This window comes from Oryx dammah, unplaced genomic scaffold (genome assembly GCF_014754425.2).
Source record: "Oryx dammah isolate SB20612 unplaced genomic scaffold, SCBI_Odam_1.1 HiC_scaffold_19, whole genome shotgun sequence".
Classification (NCBI taxonomy): domain Eukaryota; kingdom Metazoa; phylum Chordata; class Mammalia; order Artiodactyla; family Bovidae; genus Oryx; species Oryx dammah.
The window spans coordinates 45,401,163-45,418,729 of NW_024070203.1; the positions used below are offsets into that span (position 1 = coordinate 45,401,163).

General features: G+C 44.9%; 1 protein-coding gene across 2 annotated transcripts in view; it reads left to right on the plus strand.

Moving 5' to 3' along the window:
• SULF1 (sulfatase 1) overlaps nucleotides 1–17,567 on the plus strand; it is a 195,143-nt gene that overhangs the window by 170,347 nt on the left and 7,229 nt on the right. For both annotated transcript variants that reach the window (XM_040261350.1, XM_040261351.1), the window contains exons 14-21: nucleotides 3,765–4,017; nucleotides 5,672–5,768; nucleotides 6,191–6,285; nucleotides 6,603–6,668; nucleotides 7,863–8,035; nucleotides 10,205–10,347; nucleotides 10,441–10,564; nucleotides 12,645–12,678. In XM_040261350.1, coding sequence (XP_040117284.1) covers nucleotides 3,765–4,017; nucleotides 5,672–5,768; nucleotides 6,191–6,285; nucleotides 6,603–6,668; nucleotides 7,863–8,035; nucleotides 10,205–10,347; nucleotides 10,441–10,564; nucleotides 12,645–12,678 — 985 coding nt within the window. The remainder of the gene's footprint in view (nucleotides 1–3,764; nucleotides 4,018–5,671; nucleotides 5,769–6,190; nucleotides 6,286–6,602; nucleotides 6,669–7,862; nucleotides 8,036–10,204; nucleotides 10,348–10,440; nucleotides 10,565–12,644; nucleotides 12,679–17,567) is intronic.

The window sequence follows — 17,567 nt, forward strand, 5'->3', positions numbered from 1 at the left end:
CATGTTAAATATCATCAATGCATAGGTTTGGGGCTAAAAGCAAATAATGGTTCTGTTTAAAATATGAAGGCTGAGGTCATTTGAAATTTTGCTTTGTGAATATTAAGCTTAGAATGAAAATATATTCTGTGAAAGCAGCAGACACAAACATATGCACACTTAGAAAATGAAAATCCAAAGTTTCAGCTAGAAGATGAGTAACAGTATAAGTCACTAAAAAGTATGTGTCATAAAATTATTTATGTATATGGGCACGTCCCTGATAACTCAGTTGGTAAAAATCCACCTGCAATGCAGGAGACCCCGGTTCGGTTCCTGGGTCGGGAAAATCCTCTGGAGAAGGGATAGGCCACCCACTCCAGTATTCTTGGGCTTCCCTTGTGGCTCAGCTGGTAAAGAATCTGCCTGCAATGTGGGAGACCTGGGTTCGATCCCTAGGTTGGGAAGACCCCCTGGAGAAGGGAAGGGTTACCTACTCCAGTAGTCTGGCCTGGAGAATTCCATGGACTGTGTACTCCATAGGGTCGCAAAGAGTCGGACATGACTGAGCAACTTTCACTATAAAACATTAAACTTAACGTGGTACAATGGGAGGCATAGCTATTTTAATGATTTGTTTTCCTGAGTGATGAGGATCCAGGTACTCATTGCATTCTTCTGTTTTACCTCTACAGCAAATCAGAACAACTGAATAGTAAGAAAGAAAACATAGATTCTATACTACTGGGAGTTTCTCAGACTTGTATACATCCATTTCTGGGAATGATAATGTTATCTGGCTTTCTTTGTATACTGCAAGAAAAAAATCATTAGAGTCATTATTAAAAACCATTTCAGGGCTTATGCATTTAACTAATAGCGGAAGCATGCATGCTTTTTTAAAAAGGCTTGTCTGTTTTAGGACAGTATATTTTTCTAATTCCTCTCATTGATTTGTAGGGTCTAACTAGTCGAATTCAGTATGAAAAGCACTGCCTAGCACTTTTATAAAAACTCATATATCAGGCAGCTATCAGATTCCTATGAATCGGCACCTTCCATAAAAGAATGAGAGTCTAGTGCCATCTAGTGGCTAAGTATGAAAAGTGACATTTCCGTGATAATGTCTTTATGTACTGATTTTGAAAAGCAAAATACATTCAATTCTGAACCAAGAAATCAAATCATAGACTAGAACGAGAGCCCTTAGAACAGACTTCTTAAACCTGGACTCCACAGGTGAACTTTATGGGATCATCAGTTCAGTTCAGTTCAGTCGCTCAGTTGTGTCCGACTCTGCGACCCCATGAATCGCAGCACGCCAGTCCTCCCTGTCTATCACCAACTCCCGGAGTTTACCCAAACTCATGTCCATCGAGTTGGTGATGCCATCCAGCCATCTCATCCTCTGTCGTCCCCTTCTCCTCCTGCCCCCAATCACTCCCAGCATCAGAGCTTTTCCATGAGTCAACTCTTCACATGAGGTGGCCAAAGTATTGGAGTTTCAGCTTCAGCATCAGTCCTTCCAGTGAACACCCAGGACTGATCTCCTTTAGGATGGACTGGTTGGATCTCCTGGCAGTCCAAGGGACTCTCAAGAGTCTTCTCCAACACCACAGTTCAAAAGCATCAATTCTTCAGCGCTCAGCTTTCTTTACAGTCCAACTCTCACATCCATACATGACCACTGAGCCCTCTAAAATTTTATCCAAAATTTTAAGCATATTCTTTGTGTATATGTGCACGCTTCTGGATGCAAAACTTTAAAGGAATCAATAATCCAAAAGGCTGAAAATCATTGACTTGTGAGATTTTCTTTCCTCCTGAAAGAAAATGCCAGGTTTAATAATTCACACCAAGATTTCTAATGGGAAAATGACAAAGGAGAGGACCCAGACCCTCACCCTTAACAGAAACCATCCCCAATGTCCAGCTTGAAGGTGGAGGCAGCCTCTTCTCTCCCAAGAACTTCAGTGTTACTCCCCAGGCACTGACCATAAAGCACACTGATTTTTCCATGTTGAGCACAAACTGGAGAAGTCTAGGGCCATTTTTTTGAGCTGTGTGGAGAACAGGGGTTGGATGCTCCTCTTTTCCATCATAGTGGAATTCGTGAGCACTCTCAGTGAGCCATCTCAGAGAGGCATTTCTTCTCAAAACAGCATCCTACAGAAAGCAAGATGGTTCTGATTCTGCCGCCTATGTGCACCCTTTCTTCCTACTTTAGCAGCAAGGTCGACACATCAGAGCACTGAGTGCATCTGATCAGCAGGAGCCCATGTTTGCGTGTTTGCACGTTAAAGCTCTTACCTAGCCTACAGTGAGTTTTGACAATGGTCTATGTTGACCAGAAAGCATACTGGCCTCCCCCCCAGCATTATTCTCCATCTGCCAGGTATTTAGTCCATTGGCTGATGGAAGCATTTGCAAAGTTCAGTTTTTCTTAGAGCAATCTTTTATTATTTGTGCAAATAGAAGGTGTCTGGAATGTTTGAAAGTAAGTGTTAGTCAATCAGTCGCGTCCAATTCTTTGTGACCCAATGGGCTGTAGCCCGCCAGGCTCCTCTGTCCATGGAATTTCTCAGGCAAGAATAATGGAATGGATTGCCGTTCCCTTCTCCAGGGGATCTTTCCAACGCAGGGATTGAACCCAGGTCTCCCATGTTGCAGGCAGATTCATCATTATCTGAACCATTTACCTTTTTGAAAAGGCAGTCCAGTCACAAAGGGGCAACTTTGTCATCTTTAGAATCTGATAGTTTATAGTCCAAGCTCCCACAACTGTTGGCTGCATCATCTTGCAAAAGATACGTAGCATTCAAACTTCAGATTTCTCATCATAATGTAGAGATGATAACACCAAATTCATGAGCCTGTTTTGACAGTCTGACTGTGGTGTTTTTTTTTTAATGTGAGGATTTACTATCATAATACCTGTCTTTCATGATTGTGCATTAGAAATATGTACGTAGGGAATGGTCTTCCCTGGTGGCACCAGTGGTAAAAACCCGCCTGCCATCGCAGGAGACATAAGAGACATAGGTTCGATCCCTGGGTCGGGGAGATCCCCTGGAGAAGGAAATGGCAACCTACTCCAGTATTCTTGCCTGGACATGGACAAAGGAATCTGATGGCTATAGTCCACGGGGTCACACATAGTTGAACACGACTAAATCGACTTAGCACGCACGCATGAAGGAAATAATACATAGCAAAAGCTTATTAAATTATAGTCATTACTATTATTTATAGTTTGATCCAAACTGCCTTGTAGTTCACATTGAAACCAATGTGTTGGGTTGACCAAAAGTTCATTTTCCATACCATCTTAGAGAAAAATCCAAACAAATTTTTAACCAGCTCAACAGAAGTTCCCCTGGAGAAGGAAATGGCAACCCACTCCAATATTCTTGCCTGGAGAATTCCATGGACAGAGGAGCCTGGTGGGCTATAGTCCATGGGGTCGTAAAGAGTCAGAAACAACTGAGTGACTAACGCAGTAGAAGTTCACAGCCTACCATAAGCAGACAGAGTCTTAGAGGTCACCTTGACCTACTACCTCCCTTGAGGGGTGAAGGGCCTACAGTCCAGAAAAGCATACCACTCTGTGCTGTTCAAGCCTGGACCAGAGCCTGCCTCTTCCCACGTGAATTCCCTCGGGCCAGCCAGCAAGGCCACGTGTGCTGCTCACCCCCCTCAAAATGCTCCCCAAGCCTGGCGATCATTTTCATCCCTCCTAAACTATACCCGGATGTCCCTGTTAACTTCTCTTCCCTTATTTCCAGAGTACAAGCCCAGATTTGTCCATACCCGGCAGACACGTTCCTTGTCAGTCGAATTTGAAGGCGAAATATATGACATCAACCTGGAAGAAGAAGAACTGCAGGTCTTGCGGCCAAGAAACATTGCCAAGCGTCATGATGAAGGCCACCAGGGGCCCAGAGGCCTCCAGGCAACTGGCGGTGGTGATGGGGACACAATGCTGGCGGACAGTGGCAATGTCGTGGGCCTGCCCACCACTGTCCGTGTGACGCACAAGTAAGAAGGCTCCGTGGCCACGGGGGTTGAGTTCAAAGCCATCCCTCCATATCGTTATGATTTTTCCCCATTGCAAAAAGTAATATCGCTCAGCAGGGCAGTGTCCAAGTGCTGGCCCACGTGATAACTGAGGGTTAAGAATCAAGAGGGGGGCTTCCCAGGAGACTCAGTGGTAAAGAATTCACCTACAGTGCAGAAGATGAAGGAGACGTGAGTTCGATCCCTGGGTGGGGAAGATCCCCTGGGAGAGGAAATGGCAACCCACTCCAATAGTCTTGCCTGGAGAATCCCATGGACAGAGGAGCCTGGTGGGCTATATCCCTGGGGTCGAAAAGAGTCAGACACGACTGAGTGAGAGGCAACAGGAGTCCAGACTGTCATAGATTTGGACACTTTTTGTTTGGGGTCAGTATCGCATGAAGGCTGATCAGCTGGGCCCGAGGCAGAGTGATGCTGTTGCGTCTTGACTTAGCAGGCGTGGAGTTCTCCTCTGAAGCAGTTACCTTTGTGGAGTCTAGAAAACACGTATGAATCATTACCGGGACTGCAGAGGTGCCCCGTGCTGCCTGGTCACCGTGGCTCAGAGTGGTTTACCCTCAGGACTTCAGAGATGAAATACAGCCCAAGGGAGGGCTCTGGGTCCTAGAGAAGCTTCCAGAAAGATGGTGTAGATTGGGGATGGATGTGAGATCAGAAACACCTGACCTGTCCAGATCCCAGAGAATCACAGAGATGGGGTTGGGTGGGGGAGATGACTCCTCCTCGGCTTTGACCGACTGCCCTGTTCTTCATTTCTTTCCAAAATCTGTGTGCTCTCTTGATAGAGAAATCTTTTCTTTCCAAAGGCATTAGCAATATCTTTGTTTTCTTTTCATTTCATCTTTATGGAGGCAGGGTGCCATGAGGCCTGCCAGGACTTTTATCTTTGGTACAAGGGTCTCTAGGCGCCTGTGATGGTTATGGTTGGATACTGAAAGATTTAGACCCAGCTTGGTTTCTCTTTCAGTGTTGATAGATCCCGACCCCATCTCACCTGCTCTCCATCCCTGGGGCTGCTTCTTACTTCACATTGAAAGAGGCCCCTCAGTCAGGCTCTTTATAACAAAATGAGCTGGATGAATAAACCCCTTCTAACTCTGTATTTCTTCAAGTCAGTCACTTCCATTACAGCTGTGAGAACCTCATTCTTTTCCTACAGTATTTGGTGGGGCTTTCAGAAATGGAGTTTGGGGTGATGCTTGAATATTGCCTCTGACTTTGTGATGATGTCTCTCTGTCCTTGCCAGTTGCCAGGAAATATTCCCACTTATCCTTGTTTATGGCTCAGCTCCAAATTAATGCTAGCATCCAAGTTAAGCATTTAGATAATGAAGTTCCCTCTGCTATTCCTATTGTTTTTTTTTTAACTACTTGCCTTTTTTTAACTGTTTTCCAAAGAGCCTCGGAACCAGCATGAGGTGCATTTTTAAAATTTATTTGTGTTTTACTTTTTGGCCACGTGGCATATGGGATCTTAGTTCCCCGACCAGGGATCAGACCTCTGCGCTCTGCATTGGGAGTGCAGAGTCTTAACCACTGGACCACCAGGGAAGTCCCTCTAATATTTTCTGATACTAGACTAGAAACCTATTTCTAATGTAGCTTGTTTTTGCAGGTGCTTTATTCTTCCAAATGATACAATCCATTGTGAGAGAGAACTTTATCAATCAGCCAGAGCCTGGAAGGACCACAAGGCCTTCATTGATAAAGAGGTGAGTTGTAGCCACGTAATTGGCAGATGTATTCCAGTTGCAAACTCTGCTCGCCAGCCCTGCTGTGTACACTTATCCTTTTTTATAATTAGGTGAAAAATAGAAGAACAAGGTGCTTCTCCTTCTCCAATGATACAGTGATAGTCCTGATGGAAAGCAAAACAGATAGTCAGAAAAGCCTGACCTCCTGAAATCTCTGTGAGCAAAATGGTTCGCTCATAAAAGAGCCAGCTGTTAATACTTATTATAACACATTGGATGGTATATAGAGGTAGACCTAGTCTATGCTCAGCTTGTTTCCAAACTGTTATCTCAGATGAATAGCTATAATTATGGAACACAGAAAACAGAGTGGAAAGAAAGTTACCTCATATAGAAAATCTTGACCGTACGATGTCATTGTTGGTGTGTGTGTTTTCCAGATTGAAGCTTTGCAAGATAAAATCAAGAATTTGAGAGAAGTGAGAGGACATCTGAAGAGAAGGAAGCCTGAGGAGTGTGGCTGCAGTAAACAGAGGTGTGTGTGCGTGTCCCATGACAGAATCATCTGCAAAATGCCGGCTGCAGTGACGCACACGAGGCTCGCCTCTGTTTCACCAATAGAAAGTTTAATACATTGAATTCCCTAGCGTATATTATAACGATCTAAACCATTTCAGTCAAATTAAATATGTCATAAACCCAAGCAGAAGGTTAAAAAAAAAAAAAGTCCTGTTAAGACTGTTACATATAACAAAGTAACTGCCTACCTTCCATTTTGCTTCCATTTTATAGATGAACTATTTGATGAAATGCATGATGATCAAACTCACTTTTTAACCTTCTTGCCTGCAGCTATTACAACAAAGAAAAAGGCGTGAAAAAGCAAGAGAAATTAAAGAGCCACCTTCACCCGTTCAAGTAAGTAACCATTTGCTACATTTGCTGGGAGTGAATGGGCATTTGTTTGCTGGGCATTTCTGAAAGGGGTCCGGAACTCTGTTCGAAGTGATGCGGCTTGGGAAAAGTAGATGCAGCTGGGAGGGCATTAGCTCAGGAAGTTGAAAACAAGCCCACATCTTGCCAAGGGACCGAGGCAATCCCTGCTTTCGGAATCCCATGAGGGGGCATCACGTGCGGCTCTAATCTAATTCCACGTGTTCCCCCTGACAATACACCGTGTTCCCTCTGACGATAGATACACTGCTGGTAACTGGCTTGCCCTCCCTGCACTGCTTTCTGTGGGCAGTGATCAGGACACGTGGACTCACCGAATTAGGTCCCTGTGCTCTGTAGAGCAGCCTGCCATCATGTTGAATTCTGAAAGCTGGAAGAAATCGACGTCTTTTTAAAATAATAGTAAAGTTAGCATATAAGAGGAATTTAATATTTGAGCCTCAACAAAATTGGAGCCCTTCGTGGAAAAATCAAAAAAGAAAAAACACTTCTTTTTTTATTCTTTCCAAGCCTGTTTTGTAGGATTTCTCGATAGAATTCTAGAAACCTAATTCAAGTTATCTAATCCAACCAATCATTTGATTTCATGGCTGATAGATACTGAGCTGCCAGGAGGCTGAGCCACTTGTCCAAAGGGTGTGGCTAGTGGAATCTTCTGAGTCACATTGACATTTATTTCCGTCAACGTTTGCATTCAGTAAGGAAGAGAATATTGATCCTATTGAGATAGTAAAATTCTAAGGGTGTTTCACTTACTGAGTTTGTCTTCAATATCACTGATTATATTCCATGCTTAGAGGCCCTCTGAAAACTTAAAATGAAAGTCGCTCAGTTGTGTCTGATTCTTTGCGACCTCATGGACTATAATCCACTAGGCTCCTCTATCCATCGAATTCTCCAGGCAAGAATACTGGAGTGGGTTGCCATTCCCTTCTCCAGGGGATCTTCCCGACCCAGGGATCAAACCCAGGTCTCCCGCATCACAAGAGGATTCTTTACTATCTGAGCCACCAGAGAAGCCCTGAAACTTTAAGGCCGTCTATTATTGTGTGTCTGTTATCTTGTGCCTGAATATGTGTGTGAGACTCAGAGCAACAATCCTGTTTTTACTTGAGAAAGTGCTTTCTGATCATTTAAACGTCCCTTCTTTTGAAATAGAGAAGCTGCTCAAGAAGTAGACAGCAAACTGCAGCTTTACAAGGAGAACCGCAGGAGGAAGAAAGAGAGGAAGGAGAAGAAGAGGCAGCGCAAGGGCGAGGAGTGCAGCCTCCCCGGCCTCACCTGCTTCACACACGACAACAGCCACTGGCAGACGGCCCCCTTCTGGAACCGTGAGTCGCTCCATCTAAGTGCTACTTCCTGGACTTCCCTGGTGGTCCAGTGGTTAAGACTCTGCCCTTCCAATGCGGGGACATCAGGGTTCGATCCCTAGTCAGGAAACTAAGGTCCCACACGCTGAGCATGCGCACATGCATGCGAAGTCCTTTCAGTCTTGTCTGACTCCTTGTGACCCCGTGGACTGTAGCCCTCCAGGCTCCTCTGTCCAGGGGATTCTCCAGGCAAGAATACTGGAGTGGGTGGCCATCCCCTCTTCCAGGGGATCTTCCCAACCCAGGGATCGAACCTACGCCTCTTCCATCTCCTGCATTGGCAGCTGGGTTCTTTACGACTAGCGCCACCTGGGAAGCCCACAGGCTGCACAGTGCTGACCAAAAAAAAGAAAAATGCTACTTCCTGCCACCACGTGGACCACCAGCATCTCACCCAGTTACTTAGACTAAGGAATTCAGCAGCTTGAATCCAGGAATCTAGAAAGATTCTAGATTAAAGTATCGTATCATTTTTCTATACCGACAACTAGGATCATTTTTGCTTCTAAATTACAGTTTTTCTTTAGAAATTTTTATTTTGGTCTTTTGTTTGAAAATGCCAAGCTCTCTCCATGGGTTTTCCTCCCAGTGATGTTTCACAAGGTCCCCAGCCCTTGACGGACTTCTGGCCCAGCAAGACTGCTCCGTCACTAAGTAACTGAATAAATGGACGAGCACTTTTACCCCAAATATACTTCATCTCTGCTTTCTTCAGGAACACATTCTGCATATCACAAAAGGAAGTAAAACCCCTTGAACGCAGGGACTCTGTCGGATTTATTCTCAGTCCCCTTCAATACCAGCTTTTCGCATGAAGGCCAGCCAGCCCACAGAGTAGCTAAAACACCAGATCTTCTAGTTGAAAGGATCGCAGTAGGCCTCCCAGGTCAGTGCTTCTCAAACTGAATTTGGAGACTTCAAGGAAGCCACAGACCATTCTTAGGGAGACCTATGGCCTGTCTTATGACCATCTTTGTTTTATCTTTCTGTTTTCACACATCTTGACTTCAGTGTCTGTTTGCACTTGTGTTTACATGGGCTTACTAGGTGGCTTAGTGGTAAAGAATCCACGTGCAGTGCAGGAGATACAGTAGATGTGGGTTCGATCCCTGGGTCAGGAAGATCCGAGGGAGTAGGGAATGGCAACCCACTCCAGTATTCTTTCCCAGGAAATCCACGGACATAGGAGTTTGCTGGGCTCCAGTCCAGGGTCATAAAGAGTCAAACATGACTGAGCACGCATGCACAGCAACTTAAAAAGCAGAAGCAGACTCACAGAACTTAAAGAAGGAACTCACAGTTGCTGGGGGGGGAGGATGGGGGAGTTTGGGATGGACATGTACACATAGTAGCAGCTTTAATTTGACAGCTCTTTCACATACATTCTACAAATTAACCAGTGAACCTCTGCATGGTACAAGAGATGTTCATGGTAACTGTCCCTCTCATGTTCAAGTGTTGTGGAGAGTCTATGACATCACAAATTTCGACATCCTTAAATCCTCTGAGCTGGATTCAAGCCTTCTCCAAGCCCATCTGCACTGCAGAATCCCCTCTGTTTCCAGGACCCATTTGTAACACCCGACCATCTGACATTCAAAACAAGCTAAGGCCCTGGGTCCATCTTTTTATTAAGTAACCTTTTTTTTTTTAATTTTTATAAAAAATGACAACAACCATAAGTAGGAGTTCTGATACTTTCCTTCCTTCTCTCCACTCATCACTCAGTTTTAGAGATCAATACCCAGCAGAACGTAGGGGACAGCAGACGAACAGGCCTGAAACTTCACCTTCATGAGTCACCACTGTTTTTTTCCATCTTCACCTAATCTCACAGCAAATTTGTATAGAGAAGGAGGGGAAATAGAGTACTTTTACTGTCCACCATGGCACCCCACTCCAGTACTCCTGCCTGGAAAATTCCATGGACGGAGGAGCCTGGTAGGCTACAGTCCGTGAGGTCGCTAAGAGTCGGACACAACTGAGCAACTTCACTTCACTTAATGTCCACCCACACAGTATTTGCAAGAGAGAAAATATGACCTTTAAAATGTGAAGACAAGAAAAGGTTGAAATAGCTAGGCTGCCACCTTGTCTCTCTCTTTCCTTTGTTTTCTTTCTTACCAACAGTGGGATCTTTCTGTGCTTGCACGAGTTCTAACAATAACACCTACTGGTGTTTGCGGACAGTTAATGAGACACATAACTTTCTATTCTGCGAGTTTGCCACTGGCTTTTTGGAGTATTTTGATATGAATACAGATCCTTATCAGGTAAGTCAATATGTTCTCATTTTGTGAAGCTATTAAATATGGAATAAGGAGAACATGAGCTTAAAGCTGTTGTCCTGGACTCTTCATCCACAGCTCACAAACACTGTGCACACAGTCGAACGGGGCGTTTTGAATCAGCTACACCTGCAGCTGATGGAACTCAGGAGCTGTCAAGGGTATAAGCAGTGCAACCCAAGACCCAAAGGCCTTGAAGTTGGTAAGGAAAAAAAAGAATTTTTTTCTTCCTATAGTACCTGGAAAATTCTTTTTGTGGTCAAGTTTTCTGCCTTTGAAACATATAGCTGGGGAGGGAAGATATGAAAGCATATCATTTGGGACCCTTACAGGGGAAACCTTCCAGGCAATTCCAAACATACACTGCTCAATAAATTTAGCTCTGGGTGCACTAATGAAAAATTCAATACCCCCAAAGATTTGGTGGGCGTTTCATTCCATCTCTCCCAAAGATGCATTCTCTTAGTAAACCTCAATATCTGATGAAAGCATCCATTGGAAGATGGGATGAAGGCGGCGGGGGGTTATTTGTTATTGCTGTCAACAGATATAAGAGATACTCTAGGTCAACTGGGAAATCCTTTTTTTTTTTTTTTTTTTAAGAGAATTAGAATGGAAACACACAATGCCCTATTTCTGCCTTTCACAGTTTGAAACTTACCCAATTGGATACCTGCCCACGACACACTGAGTTAGATTTCTTTTGCCAGTATTTCCCGTCTGAAACTAGAGATGTTTGAGCAGGATGTTGTTTGAGATCTGAAGGTTTAAGAGGGCTGACATGGAATCAGCCTGAAGTTCCCTCCCTGGTCTGCAGAGCTAAACTCACTCATTTCTCCTTTGGCTCCTGGAGAGTAGTTCTTTTCAGTGTCTGCCCCAGCTCTTTCCTGGTTAATAAGAATACTGATTTTCTCACAATTCCTATAGAAGTGTAAATATCAGCTGTCCATAGAAGGAAGGAGAAAGTGCTGGAGCTGGCCAAGGGCATAACATGTCAACCCCCAAAGGGCCAAGAGTTTGACCCATAGGTGTGTGCTATGTGCTAAGTCACCTCGGTCGTGTCCAACTCTTTGAGAGCCCAGGGACTGTGGTCCGCCAGGCTTCTCTGTCCATGGGATTCTCCAGGCAAGAATACTGAAGTGGGTTACCGAGCCCTTCTCCAGGGGATCTTCCTGACCCAGGGATTGAACCTGTGTCTCTTAACATCTCCCGCACTGGCAGGCGAGTTCTTTACCACTAGTGTCACCTGGGAAGCCTGGACCCATAGGCAGTGGGGAGCAATTTGCAAGAATCCTCTGTTGGCAGCTGGGTTGTCTCAGTGCCCTTAAGGGCCTGTGTCTCTGTGGGTCCCCTGGAAGCTGGCATCAGCAGAATCACCAGTAACAAAGGCAGGCAGCTCCCTGGGCCGTGTGAGTGATGGGGAGAGAAGCCAGGATGCATCCTGAAATGGCAGCATCATCACCAGTATTGGGTCCCGGAGGCTTTCAAGCTGCAAGTTGCTTGAAAATTCTAAATCCTGTGGGCGGTCCCATCACTGCTGTCAGTCCCCACCCCTCCATTCATGCCTTGGTGGAATTCATCACCAGCCAGGAGAGCCCAGATCTTTTGGTCAGTAGCTCCACTCAACTTAAATCTTTTCAGATATCTGGTGTATCTGACCTTTTCCTCAAATCCTGAAGGGGGAAAAAAAAAAAAAACCTACAGCCTGGAAGCTGGAACAACTATTAGAGGCACTAGAAATATGACACCCAGATATCTCTTCCCCAAAGCACATAGCCCTCTTATTGGTGATGACATGGCAGCTCTACTTAGTGAAACCTGATCAAGCCTCTGAATGGTGAGTGACGTGCCCGGTGGAGCCTGTTTTTGCTGTTACACTTCAAGCAGTCCTGTCCACTTCTAGACAATTCCTAAGAGAGATGATTGTTGGCCCTTTTTTCCAAGGGTTTGGTCTAAAGTCACCAAAAGTTAACTATTCCTGAGACTTACTTGGACTTTGGGAAGTACTTGTCTTATTACTTTGAAATGGACTCTCCTATCTCACCCCCACCTATTTTTCATGTAAACTCCAATATGTTTTATCATAAACCCTTCTTTTATTTATAGCTTTCCATCCTCATTTTGAACCTAACAGAAAAGTTCTGTTGGACTCCGGCGCTGTCTGTATTTCACACGATATGTTTCTTTCTAGGATTTAGAGGTTGTACATGAAGCAGGACAGAGGGGGTGGTTTTATGAGTTCTAAAGCTAACATAAATTACTCTTATATTTTCCTATATCAGGAAATAAAGATGGAGGAAGCTATGACCTGCACAGGTATTCAGACTTTTTTATTCTCCCTGGCAGCTTCTTTCCCAATAATTGCATGATCGAGCCATTTTAACTCATTTCCGTCCCTCACCTTGTCGCTCAGAGCATAGCTTGGGGTGCATGCATGTTCTAACAGCTCTCTCCACCGTCTTGTGTCATTGGGAACAGATCTGTCATTTTTGCTTTGAAATCAACTCACTGTCACAACCAGATGTGTCTCAGAGCCTTTACTCACTTGTGCTTGTGTGCTTGTTGGATGGTGCTTGGCAGCATGGAATGACGGAAAGGGGGAGAAAACAGAATGACCTCCGGGAGCCCTGGGAAAAAGCAGGGAGAATTATTTTCCTGGTGGTTCTTACATGTCGATTTGCTGGAGAGGCGTCATGGCAACGAGTTAGAGATTTCATGAACTGTGACGTCAGTATCACAAAAGGGATCGTGGGAATGTAGAGAGCATGATAGAGCTGATGTTGGAGGAAAAACAAGGCGCTTCCTTGTTCATGGTCCTTAATTAGCTGTGGTGATAAAAGCAGGCATGCTGGGGCTCAGAAGCTCTGTAGGGTGGTAGTGAGTGAAGGGGGAAAGTGGAGTCGGTGTACCCAGAGTCGAGACTCACAGGGAGGTCTCAGCACATCATGGACACAGTGCCTGACACACGAAAGCTTGAAGACCAGCCCTGGGCCCAGTCTTCTCATTTCCTTCTAGCCTCGCCGCCCCCCCAAGTACCCCCCCTGCATCCCTGTGCTCTGGGGTTGGGTAGCAGGACCCCAAACACCTAGTGACGGGGTCAGCCCTTGCTCATAACCTTCTACTCCTTGCTGAGACCTCAGGCAGGTCTGTCAGAAGCATGCCGTGTAGGGCGGCAGGGACCTGTCCTTACTACCTTACTGAGGGGAAACTGAGGCACAGCCTCAGTTCATGAATCCTCTTGGGAGAAATGATTCCATCAAAGGAGCATGGACTTTGTTGGCGTCACCCGTTTTGATATTGTCTTGGGGAAACCGAAGAATATTGCCCTTCCAGGATGTGCTGGTTGCTCTGCCCTCTCTCAAGCCTTCTGAGCTCTGGTCTCAGATTCCTTTTTTTTTTTCAGCACAGGCAAGCCGCATATATATTATGCTTGCTTGTGCTTGTACTCAGTCGTGTCCGACTCTGCAACCCTGCAGACTGTAGCCTGCCAGGCTCCTCTTTCCATGGGATTCTCCAGGAAAGAATCCTGGGGTGGGTTGCCATCCCCTTCTCCAGGGGATCTTCCTGACCCAGGGATCGAACCCAGGTCTCCCGCATTGCGGGTGGATTCTTTACCACCTGAGCCACCAGGGAAGCTGTCACATCCCTTCTTTTAAAGGGCAGTTTATTGGTGCCAGGAGAAGCTGGCTGGTGGTGGTGAAGGTGTAAGCATCAAACAAGACAAAGGAACTTGGACTTTTGAGGATCCGTGATAACCATCTCTCTCTGTCTTCTCTCTTCCCTCTTGTTTTTTTTCTTCCCTTTCCTCACTCTGCCCCCACACCCACCTGGGTCCCCTCCCCCAGCATGCATAAGACAGAACAGAAAACCCCCCTCCTAAACTGGTCTCCCCCAGGCCAAGTGCTGGTGAGGTAATACTATCTCACACACTGGGGCTCATCTGCCTGCCTCCCGGGGGTCCCTTTAAGACATTTCTCAAACAGGGCATTTTAAGCGGACCTCACACTAGACATTGACTTTACAGTTATTTTATGAGGCACTCGATTCTACAGCCAAGGGATGTTCCGTCTGGCCCTCTTTTATTTCTCTCATGACAGAGGTAAAAGATATAGACACAAGTCTGGTTGGAGCTGAGGAAGAGTTCTTCACAAGCCATCTCCCGATAGCTCTGAGATAAAGAATGTGATCTCCATTCCAGTCATGATTAAAGGGATTTGGGCTTTCCAGGCCTGCAGTGCAGGAGACTCAGGGCTCGATTCCTGAGTCAGGAAGATCCCCTAGAGGAGGGCACGACAGTCCACTCCAGTATTCTTACCTGGAGAATCCCATGGACAGAGGAGCCTGGCAGGCTGCAGCCGTAGGGTCACAAAGAGTCAGATGCAACTGAAGCAACTTAGCGCGCATCTGGGACCTGCCCTGATCACCATCACCACCACCACTAAATGGGGCCACGTCCGTCGTTTCTGGGGTCATTTTGGCACGCCCTTGGTGACTTTGGTTGTTGATGTCATCCCTTCCCTGGTAACATGGCACGAAACTGTGTGCGCAGTGACCTCGTGTTACCTGTTGCTTTTTTCTTTTCCTTCTAAATTCCTTACAAATGGACAAATTTAAGGATCCTCTTTAACTCAAAATGACTGGTTTTTCGGACTCTACCACTTCATAATCCATGATGCAAACCACCTTTCAGCTGCTATCCTCACAATAGACAGGAGATGATGAAACAGGAAGGCATCAACCTGTCACACCTGTGTTCTCACTGGACACTTAAAGGCAGTGTTTGATGTAACCTTCCCTGTTCATTGTATTCTGTTGGATTGACAGGCAGCAGATGTGGAAAAGTCAGAAAAACTACCGTCCCAGTTTACCCGTGCTTAGTCCTCCCAAGGTTTTGGAAGCTTTGATCCTTTAAGATTTTTTTTTTTTTTAAGAAAATTAATTAGGCGACTTCCCTGGCAGTCCAGTGGTTAAGACACTGAACTTCCAATGCAGCGGGCATGGGTTCCGTCCCTCGTCAGGGAACTAAGATCCCACATTCCAAGCAGTGCCACCAAAAACTAGAAAGAAAGAAAAAAGAAGAAAACTAATTAAAGTGGGCTTTCAATCATGAAATTTGATTACAAAAGCCTTTGATAAAAATGATAACAAACACACCTGAAGGATTTGGAACTTGAAAATTCAGCAGAGTATTTTGGAAGATGTATCTTGTACAAGACTGACTACAGAAGAGTTTTTAAACTGCCTTCAATTTTGTGGGTTAATCCTTAGACATATTTAGAAGGTCTTTAAAAAGTCTGCTCCCTAGTTCAATTTCTTTTTTATTGTTGTTCTTTTTGGCATGGTAGTTGCATAAGGCAGGGGCAGCTGAAATGCTTTGCTTATTCATTTTCCGGTTAGGACAAGCTCACGGTAAGGATACAGTTCAGGAAAGTGGCCGCCATGACTCAGGAAATAATTGTTGGCTTGAGTTGAAAGTAATAATTTCTGTGTTGCAAAATAGAATAGGATCCACAGGTTAATGGGGTGTTTATTTTTCTCGTGGTCTGTGAAATCTGACGCTGCTGACCTTTGATGAGCTTCTCCGGCAGTCATGGTGTGTGTCCGTGGCTGTGTGGGCCAGACGGTCAGTTCTTGGCAGGCTGACGCTGGCACGGCTGCTTCCTGACCCTTCTGTCCGCGCCCTGCAGGCCAGCAGGCCACATGGTGCCCACCCTCAGCAACCATCCCTTCTGTTCACATTGCTTTTGCTTTTCTTTTTTTACATGTAAAGTTGACTTTTTCATTTTCTTGAAGGATAGTTGGTTTACAGTGCTGTATTTCTGGTGTACAGCAAAGCAATTCAGTTTTATACATGTATCTTGGAGAGGGAAATGGTACCCACTCCGGGAAGATCCCATGGACAGAGGAGCCTGACAGGCTGCAGTCCATAGGGTCACAAAGAGTTGGACACAGCTGAGCACACACGCTATGCTATATGCTATGCTTCATGTCACATCAGTTCTTTTTCAGATTATTTCCTATTATAGGTTATTATAAGATATTGAATATAGTTCCCTGTGCTATACAGTAGGACTTTGTTGTTTATCTGTATTATATTATATTATATGCTGCTGCTGCTGCTAAGTCACTTCAGTCGTGTCTGACTCTGTGCAACCCCATAGATGGCAGCCCACCAGGCTCCCCCATCCCTGGGGTTCTCCAGGCAAGAACACTGGAGTGGGTTGCCATTATATTATATCGATATCTGTTAATCCCATACTCCTAATTTATCCTCCCCTTTCTCTTTCTTCTTTGGTAACCATAACTTTGTTTTCTATATCTGTGAGTCTGTTTCTGTTTTGTAAGTAAGTCTATTGTTATTAGATTCCACATATAAGTGATATTCCTAACCCTAACCCTTTTTCAGATTCCACGTATAAGTGATATCGTATGATATTTGACTTTCTCTGACTTATTTCACTTGGTATGATGATCTCTAGGTCCATCCATGTTGGTGCGAGTGACATTATTTCATTCTTTTTTACAACTAATATTCTATTCTATATACGTACATCTTCTTTATCCATTCCTCTATATACACTTCCATCACTTCCGTGTCGTGGTTATTGTGAATAGTGTTGCTATGAACATTGGGGTGCATTTCTTTTTTCAAATTAAACTTTTCTCTGGATATATGCCCAAGAGTGGGCTTGCTAGATTATGTGGTAGCTCTACTTTCAGTCTTTTAAGGAATCCCTTTTGCTCATTTTGATTCTCTTGTCCCTTTGGCAACAGTGCATGCCTTGCAGACAGTTACAGGTGACAGCCATGTGTTACAGGCTGTGCAGTTTTATGGTTAGAGCACGGATGCTGAAGCCAGCCTGCCTTGGGTTCAAATCCCAGTCTTGCTAGTCAGAAACTGAGAACAGGGCCTGACATATAGCAAGCCCCGGGAATGATGGGTATTACTAGTCAAGTATAATAATATGGGGGTGCAAAAAATTCACATGAAGAAAGTGGTATGTGAAAGGGGATAGTAAATGATAAAAGAATGCTACTGTATTTTATAAGAAACCTAAAAGGAGATCTTGTCAGAGCCAGCACCATCTCCATCATCACTCATTTGACAACCCAGAGTTCGGCACACAAATGTGTTCTCTGAACCACTGAATCTCTTGAGATCAAAAGAAAAAAATGCAGCCTTTACCGCCCTGCTCTGTGTTGTC